General features: G+C 35.5%; 2 protein-coding genes across 3 annotated transcripts; one reads left to right on the top strand and one right to left on the bottom strand.

Moving 5' to 3' along the window:
- The first annotated feature begins 222 nt into the window (after positions 1 to 222).
- On the top strand, positions 223 to 2,841 carry LOC132067322 (bidirectional sugar transporter N3-like). Its single transcript, XM_059460518.1, has 6 exons — positions 223 to 395; positions 761 to 797; positions 907 to 1,117; positions 1,253 to 1,414; positions 1,526 to 1,645; positions 2,266 to 2,841. Exons 1-6 carry the CDS (start codon positions 344 to 346, stop codon positions 2,602 to 2,604), a joined length of 921 nt encoding a protein of 306 aa, XP_059316501.1. The 5' UTR covers positions 223 to 343; the 3' UTR covers positions 2,605 to 2,841.
- A 2,301-nt stretch (positions 2,842 to 5,142) lies between these two features.
- On the bottom strand, positions 5,143 to 14,043 carry LOC132067321 (serine/threonine-protein kinase PBS1). 2 transcript variants are annotated; one of them, XM_059460517.1, is made up of 6 exons: positions 13,532 to 14,043; positions 12,364 to 12,566; positions 9,249 to 9,438; positions 6,992 to 7,383; positions 5,919 to 6,444; positions 5,143 to 5,550 (listed from the first exon to the last, which is right to left on the bottom strand). In XM_059460517.1, the coding sequence occupies exons 1-5, from the start codon at positions 13,650 to 13,652 to the stop codon at positions 5,959 to 5,961; spliced, it is 1,392 nt and encodes a 463-aa protein (XP_059316500.1). In that variant the 5' UTR covers positions 13,653 to 14,043; the 3' UTR covers positions 5,143 to 5,550; positions 5,919 to 5,958. The 2 variants fall into 2 exon arrangements, with proteins under 2 accessions (XP_059316500.1, XP_059316499.1); XM_059460516.1 differs by lacking the exon at positions 5,143 to 5,550 and having other exon boundaries at positions 5,552 to 6,444.
- Positions 14,044 to 14,421: the final 378 nt, after the last annotated feature.

Raw genomic sequence — 14,421 nt, 5'->3', positions numbered from 1 at the left:
ATTACTAATTAATTGGTATGATAGTAATATAATTATGATTAGCACGCATTGGGAGAGCACGTGAGGCTTAGAATCCATTATTTTGGGGTGAATGATTTTATCGTACGCCACCTACTAAGACTCCACTTGTCATGCAACCAAGATGATTGAGTTGTATGCGCAAACCACACCTTTCTTCTACTCTCCTCATTATAAATACCTGTCTCTCCCTTTTGCATGAAATTGTGGGCTTTTTGTTCTATCTATCTGAGAGAGAGGAGAGAAAGAAGCAAAAGGGATCTCAAGTGACCCTAAAGCCTTCTGCATATATATTTTTGTATCATTTAATAACCTAACAATCGACATGGCCATATTTGATCTCCACCATCCATGGCTCTTTGTGTTCGGAGTCTTAGGTAAGCTTACTAATCAAGCTTCATTCATTTCTAGTCTTTTTTCATGTTTTATTTCTAATCGAACTCTTTCGTTTCTTGCTTGCTCAAAAAGTTGGTGCAAAACGCCTTACTCACTTTTCTTGTAACCAAACTTTAGTTACTCCTAGTATAGTGTATTCACATTGTACGTTGCATATTCTCTTGAATGTATTGCGTGACAAACCTTCCCGGTACTCGATTTTCGTCAGTCTTGGTTGCCAACGGATACACTTTAATTTACTTCAACAAAATTGTCACAATAATTATATAATTTACTGGAAGTAGCTTCAACTCCACACACGAATGAAAGCACTAACCCTTTTTATTTCTTCTGATCTATGTTTCAGGAAACATTATCTCCATATTCGTCTTCTTGGCTCCAGTGTAAGTAATCAACTTTCTTTAGTTCTAACAAAGAGAATTTTATTTTTCTTAGACAGTCACTTATTTTGAATTTCCTTAGTAAAAATAACTGTTATTGTTGATGTTGCAGGCCAGCATTTCGACGAATCTGTAAAGAAAAATCGACCATGGGTTATCAATCGCTGCCATACGTGGTAGCACTATTTTCGTCCATGCTGTGGATGTATTATGCGTTTATCAAGAAAAATGCCATTCTTCTCGTCTCCATCAACTCATTTGGTTGCGTTGTCGAGACCATTTACATCACCATTTTCATTCTCTACGCATCCAAGGAGGCTAGGGTACGTAAGCACTGTCAATTAATAGGCAGTATTATTATTATTTTTTTAGTTAAATAGTAGTACTAGGTAAGTAAGGAAGCGTTACATATATAGACCACTAACTAGTTTGATGTTTTTATGTTGCAAATTAAACAGAGACAAACAGTGCAGCTTTTGGTAGGATTAATTGGAGTATTGTACACACTGATATTTCTAGTGACTTTGTTCCCTTTGAACGGAGTCCTTCGAGTACAAGTTGTGGGTTGGATTTGTGTAACCATTGCAGTACTTGTGTTTGCAGCACCACTTAGCATTGTGGTAAGTTGAGATATGACCAACAAATTAATTAATAACGTCATTTCAAGGTTTTTTCAATAATAATTAATTAATTGGAAAGAAGTTCTAACTCTTTACGTTTTTTTTATGCAGTTTCAAGTGGTTAGGACAAAGAGTGTGGAATTCATGCCCTTCACCCTATCTTTCTTTCTTACGTTGAGTGCTATCATGTGGTTTGGCTATGGTCTCCTTCAAAAGGACCTGTGTATTGCAGTAAGTACTTGTACCACTTGCTACTATAGTACTACTACATACATATTCTTTGATACATTGAATAAATTTTGGTTCCGTGCTTGTTAGACAACTAAAACCAACCTACTTACAAAGGCAACAAAAATGAACCACAAATTTTGAACACGAACATGCTGTGTCTTTATTGTTTACGAACAACTCAATATTCTTACATTTATTGTTCGACATTAATTGGTCATCGCAGAATTCAACCAAACTAAAATATTGGTTTTCTAGAAACTTTTCTTAACATTATATTCCATTTTGTGATATTTTCTCTTTAATCGTCTTCTATTTACAGATTGCGAAAATTTATTGTTCGTAGTACATGTACTAGTAATTTTTATTTTTAGAAACAAGCTTTTTCTTAATTTGTACTGTACTAATTTAATTCTCATAAAACTAACTTTGAATTTTCTCCACAAAACATTTACTAGTAATTTTTCCATAGAATTAAAAAAAAACTTGTTTAAATTACCCCCTGCCTCCTGGTCCTAATTTTAGGGGGGTCTAACATATATTGCTAATTTTCTTCATTAGATGATTTAACTTGTGCCCTTACATTTTTTAACTCCGTTATTGATTTGTCTTACTTTGTACAGCTACCAAATGTATTGGGTTTCTTCCTTGGAATGATTCAAATGTTGCTATATGGACTTTACCGAAACGTAAAACCATCAGATGATTTAGAGAAAAAGGTGCCAGAACATGTAATAAACATGGTTCCCGTAGTAAACTCAGAACAGATACATCCTGTTAAAAGTGAGGACATGATCAAGAAACTTGATGATGTGGAAGCTGATCAGCCGTCCGATGAAGAGAATACCGTAATCCCACCGTTGGCTAACGACTATGAGAATGAAGAACGTAACGGTGGCGAGGTGGCACAAGTGAACTTGCAGCCATTTGAGACACCAGTGCTTGTGGTGTGTGCTGCATAAGCTGAAGTCTTTAATTAATCTTTCAAATTATTTAACCGTTTTAATTACTGGCTTACTGCCTATCTGCTTGTATGTTTCGTTTCTTTTTTTCTTTTTGTTTTTAATTTCTTTGTAATTATTTATATATATTTCTCCCTACCTACCATTTCCATTTCTCTCTGTATAAAGAGGAAAAGAGAAATTGTATGAATCGAAAGGCCGTTCTATTATTAACAAATAAATTTACAATGTTACGTTGCTCCAATAGTCTACTCATTTCCATAAGGCTTTTAGGTTAGATGTTAAAATTATTTCACACGATATGAAAATCAAACTTTTATTATAAGCTCGTTTCACCGTCATTTCTCTCTATTATTGTGTGAATGGCCGTTCTATTATTTCCAAATAAATTTATAATATTAGTTACTCCAATGGTCTACTCATTTCCCCAAGGTTTTTAGGTTAGATGTTATAATCAATGTCACACGATATGAGAATCAAACTTTATTATTAAGCTCATCATTTCTCTCTATTATTTTTTCGGGATTTCTCACTCAATTCAGACCCTATATGCCACTAACTCTCTCCATTGTTATATAACTCGTGTAAATCGTAGAATCGAGTGATCGACATGTGCAGTGCAAGACACTGTTAGAGAATATACTTCATACCCATTGGTTGTCTTTTCAAAGGCTTAATAACATATGAAGGCTAGCTCCACATTTAAGATTTTAGGCTGGTGCTGAGATAGTTTACTATAATACTTTTGAACATTAATGTCAGCATTTTTTAGTCACTTCATTCTTTTCTATGTAAAAAGAGATTAATTATATGTGAGTTAATAGTATATACCGTCACTGTAAAAAGAAATTTAAGCTATCACATCATATTTACTTGAAGCAAGCAGGGCCCAGGCATGTGCAGGGGGGCCAATTGAACCCTCTTATTTGAAAATTATACTATGTATAAAGGGTAAAAGCGTTTTTTTTTTTTGGGATAGCATTTTTAGTCCCTGTGTTATTACATTATTCTTATTTTAATCCTTGTGATATGTAACTAAGCACATTTAATCTTCAATTAGGTAATGTGTGTGATTTTAGTCCTTATACTAACATAAATTAAATAAATAAATAGATTGTTAACTCTAAAAAGGGCAATTCGGAACCTCTGCAACAATATTCCTCCATGTCCTCTCTCTGCCAAAAGCCTCTTCCCCCTCCTCTCTCAGTTTCCTTTTTGAAATTAATACATAGCCTCATTTTCTTTTTCCATTTCCATACTTCTGAAACTTCTCTTGTAAATATTTATCCATTTCCTCTACTCCAAGAATTTCTTTTCATATTGCTTTGAGTTACGTTGCTCACTGGCAGTTAGCACTTTGCTTCTTCCAATTAGGTTGGGGTGATTCAATATGTATTTGTAGGTAGTACGTAGAGAATTAAGCATTCATGATTTACTTTTTATTTTTCTTGGTTTTATATATTTTGGTATTAACCAAATACAGGAATTGACGTCAAAAAGACACATCTTCAACGTAGCTTTCATTTCAAAAGACTAGTCTCCGTTTTCTTCTGTGCCGTTTTGTCTGCTGGGATGCTGAACGAAATGAAGATTCTGTTTTTGGTTTACGATTGTTAAGTCATCTTTCAAGAGATAATAATTAGAAACATAATTATTTCTTAGCAGGGGAGAGTAATAAGGGAGATAGATGATAGAAAAGAAGAAGGTTGTTGGTATCTATTTTCAGGCTGTGTTGGGTGGTTCTTTAGATGCAGGTTGGGAATTCATAAGAGTACAACACAACCAAGATTAGAAACCCAAATTTGCCCTTCTAATAGTTAACAGTCCGTTAATTTATTTGAGTTTTGTTAGTATGAGGACTAAAATCACATAAATTACCTAATTAAAGGTTAAATATGCTTAGTTACATATCACAAGGGCTAAAATAGGAATAATGCAATAACACAGGGACTAAAAATGCTATTTCCTTTTTTTTTTTTTTTTTGTGAATATATAAATTGTTGAATCTCATTAAAAAAAATTGAATCACCTTATTTAAATTTCTGACACCGCCACTAGAAGCAACTGGTAACATATATTATTTTCAAAATTTTAAATCTCATATTTTAAGGAGACTTACTGATAGATATCCTTTAAATAACCCGATGGTATAGAAAGTTACTTGCATTGACTGTTTATAAAAACTTAAAAACTCATTGTATGCACACCTAAGGGATAAACAAGCAATAAAACTACACACCTGATGAAATACAAGGATTATAGCGATGATAAGGGCCTCAATAATAGTAGACCCAAACAAAGACAACTCCAAATTTGTAAATTAATGTTCCAGATTGTAATATTGTCTTCACACTATAACACCATGGTCCCAGGACCCGACCCCAAAAAAGAAATAAAAACGAAAGAGTGAAAAGAGAAGTAGCCACGTATTTTAGCTATATTTCAACTTTCAACTAGCCTAGGATATTAGTCACACTAATGAAAATGAAAAATGAATCTATTGCTTAAAAGACAAGTATTGTAGAACGTTTCAGCATGTCAAAATAAAGAGGTGGCACGTCTTCGGCCAATATAAATCATAATTTTAGTGTTTGGCCTTCTTTCACTACCACCATATATGATGAGAGTTAAATGGACAGAACATAAGGAATTTTGGCTTCTAGCAATCAATACTCAATAGTGCATTCACGTTACAGCATATGGAGTATATATCTCCCTTCCTAATCTTTTTTAGCTGGACTTGGATGTTGTGATAATACTTGTCTGTTTAAGAATCGAAAGGTGTGAAAATAAGATATGAAAAGAAGCACACACGACTAAAACCAACCACGCGGACTAAGTACAAAGCCTTGAAACGAAAGATACAATCAATTGCAATGGCCAGAAGAGAGTGATGTGTTTTTCAAGTATTCATGGTGACCAGAAACTGAGACTTATCGATCGTGTCTGCCATATAAAAGATCAAGATTAGTGTATAACATGTTACAGTCAAGATTACAGACAGTAAATGATCCTTTTTGGTCCCTAAAAAGACGGAGCTAAGCACTTCACAACTTTAACTTGAGAGATTTCTTTACTCTTAAATTTGAAATATGTCCTCTATTTGATCTTTTCCCATTTGTCCACTTAACTTATATTTCAGAAAACAATTGGAAAAAGGGGTCAATGAAAAATAAAGTACATCTTTCAGGGAAATCTAAGAGAGGTGGCTCAATCAGTTCCCTTTTAGCTCCATCACACTCTTTAACTAAATGGTAGATTTCAATTTTTACAAGCATCGAGTGAAACGCACTACAAGCTCAGATCAAGACTACCTTTTATGAGTCAGGGATCTTGGAATCCGACATGTAATGACTATCCATTAGTGCCATCAAAACTGCCTTGAGCATTTTGTCTTCTCTTGTCTCTCCAATTCTCGCCCCACATTTTAGCCTCCGCCACCGCTCTTTCTCGGTCCAAATCCTTGTTTAACATCCTTGCTGTTTCCCTTGGGGAATCGTCCTTCTCAGATCCTCCATCCAAGTGATCCCATTTCCGCCCTGATCCTCCTCCTGCCCCATCTTCATTCCTAGATATTCTTCCACCTCTATCATCTTTATTTCTCCTATCGTTACTGTCTGCCCCAAATCTATGGCCTTGTCCAGGATCATGTGCCTGGTTTGCTAGATAAGAAAGGGCAGTAACCACATCCCCAATTAACGGACGAGCAGCAGCCTGTTCTTGGATACACATGGAAGCCACAGCTAAAGCCTGGTACAGACCTCTCATTGGAAATTGTCCTTGCAGACTTGGATCAGCTAATTTTGCAAACTTCCGACGATCATTAAACATTGGCCTAGCCTGCATGTACATTCAGAATACAAAGGATAAACAATCAACAATTTGACAGAGCTGAGCATGTTATTATCACTTCAAAGACGTGATCAGTGGCAGAGCCAGAAACTCTGATAAGGGGAATCAAAAAATACAAGCATGACACACTTGGGATTTGAACCTGTGACTTAGGGTGTGTTTGGTATGAAGGAAAATGTTTTCTTGGCACAAGGGGGTTGGAAGCGTTGGGTGGGTGGGCAGGAGACAATGAACTTGGAAAGTCACTTATGGAAAGGAGACAATAAACTTGGAATGCCACTTATGTTTCCCTACTTCCCTTCCATTAGGGAAGTCATTTCCCTCATTTTTAAGGAACTTGTTTTGCTTGAGAAAATGTTTTTCCAAAATATTTTGACCAACAAAACATAGAAAATTTGGAAAACACCATACCAAACACACCCTTAAAGTAACTCACTTGAATCCCTTTCCAATAGGTGGCTCCACTCTTGGACATGATCATGAATAAAAGAGATCAATAAATTGGTAAACTAAAGTAAAGACATAAGTAGATTACCCATGCGACAAGGTTTTGTTCTCCCTGAGGTTTGGTGCTGTCAATAGCCTTACGTCCAGTGATAAGCTCCAGGAATACAACTCCAAAACTGTAGACATCAGATTTGACAGTCAATTGTCCAGTCATGGCATACTCAGGTGCACAGTAACCATAAGTTCCCATGACCCTTGTGGACACATGTGACTTGTCTCCAGTAGGACCAAGTTTTGCTAGCCCAAAATCAGAAAGCTTCGGGAAAAATTTTTCTTCAAGTAATATGTTGGATGACTTGAAATCCCTATAAATAACAGGAGGGTTCGCCTTATCATGAAGGTACTCCAAACCTTTTGCTGCACCAGCTGCAATCTTCATTCTCGTGTTCCAATCTAGTGGCTCTTTATCAGGAGGGAGATCTGCACAGCGCTTATTCACATTAGATCACTAAAGAATACTAAGCCTAGAGACACAAAATTCTGCAGTATATTTATTGTTCATAAGGCAAATCTAATCAAACAGGTAACAAAAAAAATTCTACGTTGAAAATTGCAATCAAAAGTATGCGTTAGAGAGGAATGTCTTAGAAGGCATATATACAATCATAAAGCCATAACAGATCTTTGAACCACCATCATATTAGGGACCTATGGGATACTAAGTTTCTATTCTTCTTTCCCCTTGTCCTAAATTATCTGTGCCTGTACGTAAGAATCTCTACAACGCTGGTCGATGCTTCTGATATAATCCCGGGCATGTCACATAAAAAAGGGAAAGAATGGCAAGGATTTCAAGCAAATGAGTACTGGCACGGAAACAACAAGGCAGCATTAATATGGAAAGTTAAAGAACTCTGCAGGCGTACTTCCAGTGAGATTACAAGATATAGAACTCTGCAGGCGTACTTACTACATAACTGGGGTTCAGACTCTTACGGACGTACAGCACTGAGACAATTAAGTGTACAAACAAAAGGAAAATCACAGCTGAGATGAATTAACACCAAAACCACTGATTTTGAATCTGTGAACATTTCCCTCGGATGAATGGTGTCATGGAAGTATAAGTCAAATCCTGGTGGGATAGGAAACGGTACATCAGTGGCGGTCATGGAGGTTCATATCTAGGTCCACATGCAAGGAACCCTATGCTGGAGTCATACATAACTTCAGACAGTGAGATATTGGTTACTGTGGATTGCACAATACTACATGTATATATGTAGGCAGATAATATACAAAAACAACGAGGCCAAAAACAGTCCTAGCCATCCTGATGAAATCAACTGGATGCTTTGTGTGATCCCATGCAATAGATTCCTCTAATGAAAACTCAGCTACTGGCTGCTTGAATGCCTGCGGAATACCGTTTCTTTGGTGCAAGTTATCATTATTTTTCACTGAACTTGTTATATAGTTTTGTTTAATAACAGTGGTGTCTGGGATAGCTTGTGCGCACCTCGACTAATTACACGTGGTACCTACCTCCCACAAACACAGATACAGGGTAACTCTGTCCACCAAGGTTTGAAAACTTTTTATATAACGCACCTTAATATTTACCAAAAGTTCCTTTGCTTTTACTTATCCTGTTGCTAGGAGCACCACACAGTATTTAAGTACAATTCCTTCCTTTAGTTGCTTAATAGCATTAGAGATATAGTTCCTTTCTTTGTTTTTTAATTTATTTATATTTACAAGTAGTGGTCGCCCACTTGTGGGATCACACTGGGTATGTTATTGTTGTCGTTATTTACATTTAGTGGTTTCTTCCTTGATTCCATCTTGTCAAAGACAGACAAGTTTAAGCTGTGTGCTTAATAAATCACTAGAGCATGAGGAACTTCAAGCTGAAACACGTGTTCGTAGTTGAGTTGCCATCACTAACATGCAATCATTTGAAACATAAAGCTGAACGCATAGTTAGCAGAAACATACATATCACTAAAGCAATAACCATAGTACTCTCTCCAACCCTCCGTCCCAAAGAATGGCACTATTACTATCCGGATGGTCCAACAGTTTTTTCTTTCACAAACATTTTCTAAACGTTTTTTTAGTTATAGAAAAAAGTTATTGATATTATAAAGTTCATAAACATGTAAATTCTATCTCAAGAAGAGTTCAGAAGTCACAGCGAGAGTAGGAATCCGGCCATTCTTTTTGGGACATAAGTAGTAACACATATACAATATCTTGCACCATTATGGGGTATAAGCCATTAGCTACATAAACAGAGAAGAATTATAAATCAGACAAGCAGAATGCCATGCAAAATAGGTTACCATGAAGATGATCCTCCAATGATCCCAAAGGCATGAACTCATAGACGAGAAGCCTCTGGTCCCCATCAGCACAGTAACCAAGTAAATTCACCAAGTTAGGATGATGAAGAAGACTAAGCATAAGAACCTCCACTAAAAATTCTCTATTCCCCTGAAGCCCATTCCTATCCAATTGCTTAACTGCAACAACCTGGGAAGATCAACTAACTATTCATCAAACATAGTTAACAAAAATTTACAGCAACTACCTCGGAAGTTCAAGTATCTTACATTTAATGGCTGCAGAATATAAGATAAATTCAAAATTTTGGCGAACGAAACCTTGACAATGAATAGAGGCTGGCAACGTTCAATTTTGGACTTAAGAAGCTTAAAGATGGACTTCTGACATTTTAGTATCTCCTTTGTGATCCGCTCAGAATGTTCAATTATTCACAACTAATGGCACATGTTAGAAATGGCATGGCATGTAAGAGAGAAATTGTCTACCTACATAAACGACTAAACCATTAATCTGTTATTATTTTTGTCATGCAGCACATTTCTGAGTTTTCTCATAGAAATTATCATATGGATTGGGAATAGTTAATGTGAGTTTATGATAATACAATGCTTGAACATTTAGGCCTGAAATTTACCTCTTTTGCACATCCTCTAATTAGCAGTATTCTTCAAAACTCTAGAAGAAATGATGTCAACAATACAAGCGGAATTATTTTATAAATTATGAAATTCTATAACAGTCCTGCTTCAACCTTGTTACTGATTTACCTATATTACTGAGACAGTCTAATTGGCAATGTTCCTCAAAACATTAGGAGAAATGGTAACAATAATGTTGTTTAACTACCAAGGGTAGTTTCAAATGATACAAATCTCTTCTTCAATATTGGTGAAGAAGTTGACATCATTGTAATAGGAAGGAATACACCTAGAAAAAGTTATTATAGTTTGTTAATAATTGACATTAACTCGAGCTTGCTTTATTCAGACCTGTTGGTTTCTCCTTAAAATATAACCAGAAGCCCTCCCTCAAACTGAAGCTTTTGTTGTGGTATTAGTACTTATGACTTATGAGTTGCTTTCGTGGTTATAGGTGGTAGAAAACAAAATGCCTCGAAGAACCATAGTGGGTCTAATTTACTTATCATGTATACCTATGCTGTTTTTTTTCTTTTGCCTTTTTTTCTCATAAGTAATACACTTAACCTTACTTCGCAAACCATTACTGTATAAGATGAGAAAACACTAGAGTTACTCTAAGAAACAAGGGACAAGAATTCAAGGGAGTTATTTCATGATACCACATTTGTGGTACAAGGGACAAGAAATCAAGACGCACTTTGCATGAAAATGAAGGTAACATGAGTTTCACTTGGACCATAATCTGTGGAATATCTTCAAACTCTCTGTAAAACAATGTGAACAGTCTTACCTCTCTGTCGTACTTGATCAATTTAATATTTTCCTCCCAAATTATTCAGGTTATAGAGACAAATTGGTGATATCTGCCAATATAATTCCTAAGAGAATGATCCATTTAGGATCCCTCAAAAAGAAATTGATCCATCTAGGATATGACAACCTAGCATTTCAGCGTATCACAACCCATGTCAAACATAATTTTCATCCCCATCATAGGGAAATCTTGGCTCTATCACGGAGCAGACTAAAGGGAGACCAGAAATGGAACTCCAGCAGATTCCATTATGGCATGATGATATCTTAAGCTCCTATTTTCTACCTACAATAAGCATCACTAATGGCCCGGCTTTATCATTTTCTTTTCTCTGTTCTACTTAAAGAAACAAAAGAGATTGAGATCCTTTTTCGGGTTTACTTTTAAACAGATAGGGCCGAACATGTGTACTTGCAAGGTAATTGAGGTGTGTTCCACAAGTTTTAGTTTCTTCACACAAGAATATAGAAAAGGAAGACCAAGTGGGATGAAAGAAACTAGCTAACTGATCACTAAATATATATAAATATGTGCTAATTTGAACATCACTATAGACAACTTGAGTCTCTCCCTCTACCTATCTCTCTTCATTTCCTAATCAATTACCTCTTATGTTATGCCAACATGAGAACTACCAGAATAAGAAAATCTTAAATGGGCAGTTTATTGGCTCCTTTAACTACTTCTTTCAAGTGCCCGGTAGCAACTGCTTCTGTAAGAACTGCCTATGCCGGAATACGGATTTCATACTGCTATCCAGAACCCTCTACTTCCAAGTACTAGCAGAAGGAAAAGAAATAAGGGACTAGGGCCAGTAACAAAGGCCAAAAAGGGTGTCACCTGGTTGTATGATAATCTAGGTGACTAAGGGGCCGTTTCGTGGTGTGTATAAGAATAGTACTGGATAGGGTGTATTAGTAATGCTGGCATTATCGACTGTTTGGTTTGTTATCAAATGACATGCATTGTATAATTTCTTCTTCTTCTTTTTTTTTTTTTTTTTTTTTTTTTTGTGATAAGGTAATATCTTATTAAAAAAGTAAAAAAGTACCAAGATAGTACAGGATACGAAAGTCCGACTACCACCACTGACACGACAAAACTACAAATCTAATATCTCTTCTAGATCATTTTTTTTTATGACATGGGAACCCGCAGCCGCTACCCTTCGGGTCCGCACAGGGTAAACCCAGCTCCTGTGTAATAGCTCGCAAATCACACAGGAGAGATAACCCGCACTAGGCAAGCCCCGTGCGACGAGCTCGACCCAGAAGGCAAATCCGCTGTTGTCGTAGGCAGGGGGTTTCGAACCTGAGACCTCCATTATGAAAGCCCCATGCTCAACCAACTGAGCCCCATGATCTCTTCTAGATCATATATTACCGGTATTGTTAATGTCATGGTTTACTATGTATAAGAGTAGTACTGAATAGAGTGTATAACTAATTATTAGCTATACATAGGTTGAAAACAATACCGAACAAGGAATTAAATAATACCAAAGCTAATACCAGTGTTATTTTCTATAATACATAGGTTGAAAACATTACCAAACAAGGGATTAAATAATAGTAATACCAAAACTAATACCAGTATTATTTTCTATAATACCTCCTACCAACAGCCCCTAGATGTACAAACCTCAAAAAGAATTACCTGACCGCTAGATAGCTGCCCTTTATACACACGACCAAACCCTCCTTCACCTATAAAAGATTCTGGCCTGAAGTTATTAGTAGCAGCTGCAAGCTCACGGAAAGTGAACGTATGTGCAGCAATCTGAACATCAGGCGCATCCTTTAGCCCCAAAAATTCTCTCTTTGAACCATTGGTACTTCTTGTTTTGAGTCTGTCGGCTCCTGTAAATAAAACAGCAGAGATCCATAACTACACGAAAAAATCTAACTTATGACATTTGAAGAGAAAGGGAATTATCCAAATAGACCTTTTGGTCCCAATCATATCCGCAAGTCAGAAGAGGATATTAACCCATGTTCATTCTTATTACAACAAGACGGACTTTACTGAGGCTGAGAATGGACCAACTATTAAATCTTGGGTGGGTGGAAATTTCTTTTACTTATTTCTCTACGTAATCTATTATTGACAACTATGGAGTACCTCATAAAATATTGATCTTAAGTCCAATTCAAGATTGACACCAACCAATTCAATACGAAACAGAAAGACTGTTGGGATAGAAATCACAGGGCATCATGCGGACGCTTACAGTTGCAAACCTCGAACAACGATAAATTAGAAACAAAGAAAAACATACTAAAAGAGGCATGACCAATTGAAATACATATGAGAAAAACTAATATAAAAGCATAAAAAATTATTGAGAGAATAATCTCCCCCTAAACAAGACTCTCTAGACGACTAAATTGTGGATGCTACTGTGTTGTCTATGAGAAGAACAATTCTTCTATTTATAGAAGTCCGAAACTTCTCATCCGAGAAATGGGATAGATATAGTAGAATCTTTTTCCACAAAGATAACCTTTTCTATTTACAATTATGGTAGAATCCAAATAAGGTAGGAAATTCAGGGCAAACCCTAACAAAGACCCTCCCTAATAATCAACCAGATCAAATTAATTAGAACAATATATCTCTATCTCATTTCCACCCTTCTATTTTTATTTTTATTTTAAAAAGAATTCCCATCTGAAAATATTGGAGGTCTAATCAAATTCAGCAGATATACCTAATAGAGGAAAAAAAATTCAATCTTGATAAAGACTAAGCTAAAAGAATAGGGACCCAAGTGAGCAACAACCAGATCAAATCAAAACTATAAATAGAAAGTGATAAGACTAACCTGAAGATAATCTAGAAATATTTGAAGGGGCTGTGTGATTAACTTCCTTGTGATCATCTCTATCTTTTTGGGGATTCAACTTTTCCTCCTCTTTTGAATCAAAACAGGAGAAGCAACCCATTTATTTATTTTATTAATTAACTTGCCAAGATCCAATCTTTTTTCCAAATCCACTTCTCTCAAGATTAAGTTCAAAATCAATCAATCAATTTTTCTCATTTTCTTGAACTCACTCTATGGGTTCATTTTCAAGAAAGTTAAGTACTTTATAATATACACAACTTGATCAGCAAGAACTACAACAAAATAAAAAATAAAAAGAATATATAGCAAAGAAACAAGATTTAGAACAGAAAAACAGAAACCAAGAACACCATCAAAAGGGTTGTTTTTAGGTAAAAATAGAAACTTTAGAGATAATATTAATTGCTAGTGACAGAGTTGTAGCCTGCTTATCATTACATTACAGAGTTTTTGCTTTGTGTTTGCTTTTGTGTGCCTTTTTCTCTCTCTTTCATAGATACATACATATAATATATATAGATACATACAATATATATATCTATCTCTGTGTGTGCCTGTGTGTGCACAAGTGTGCAAATATGCTAAAAATATATATTTTCCACTAACTGTATGTATTTTAAATTCTCCAAAAACCTTTGACCAAACTGTAATAGCTCCTTCACATTTAATGAAAGAGGGGATTTCAGAGGAAAAGATAATTATTACTTTGTCAGATACTCCCTCCAGATAAAAAAAAAAAATTCACTTAGCTTTTTTTTTAATTATTAAAAAAGTATTCACTTATCAAATTAAGAAAGAATTAACTTAATTTTTTCAAATTTACCCCTATTAGGTGTTATATGATCAAATCCTAATGTCTATTTAAT

Source organism: Lycium ferocissimum, chromosome 8, assembly GCF_029784015.1.
Source record: "Lycium ferocissimum isolate CSIRO_LF1 chromosome 8, AGI_CSIRO_Lferr_CH_V1, whole genome shotgun sequence".
NCBI classification, from domain to species: Eukaryota; Viridiplantae; Streptophyta; class Magnoliopsida; order Solanales; family Solanaceae; genus Lycium; species Lycium ferocissimum.
Note: the sequence above shows the minus strand (reverse complement) of the source record. Positions and strands in the feature narration are given on the sequence as shown.

What these genes read in the sequence shown, in the direction of transcription:
- LOC132067322 (XM_059460518.1), top strand. Translation starts at nt 344, where the DNA reads ATGGCCATATTTGATCTCCACCATCCATGGCTCTTTGTGTTCGGAGTC. An exon ending in CAGCACCACTTAGCATTGTG is followed by an intron (nt 1,415 to 1,525) that starts GTAAGTTGAGAT and finishes TTTTTTATGCAG; the next exon opens with TTTCAAGTGGTTAGGACAAA. An exon ending in AAAAGGACCTGTGTATTGCA is followed by an intron (nt 1,646 to 2,265) that starts GTAAGTACTTGT and finishes TACTTTGTACAG; the next exon opens with CTACCAAATGTATTGGGTTT.
- LOC132067321 (XM_059460517.1), bottom strand. Translation starts at nt 13,652, where the DNA reads ATGGGTTGCTTCTCCTGTTTTGATTCAAAAGAGGAGGAAAAGTTGAAT. An exon ending in TATTTCTAGATTATCTTCAG is followed by an intron (nt 12,567 to 13,531) that starts GTTAGTCTTATC and finishes TTTTATTTACAG; the next exon opens with GAGCCGACAGACTCAAAACA. An exon ending in AACAAAACCTTGTCGCATGG is followed by an intron (nt 6,445 to 6,991) that starts GTAATCTACTTA and finishes ATGTACATGCAG; the next exon opens with GCTAGGCCAATGTTTAATGA.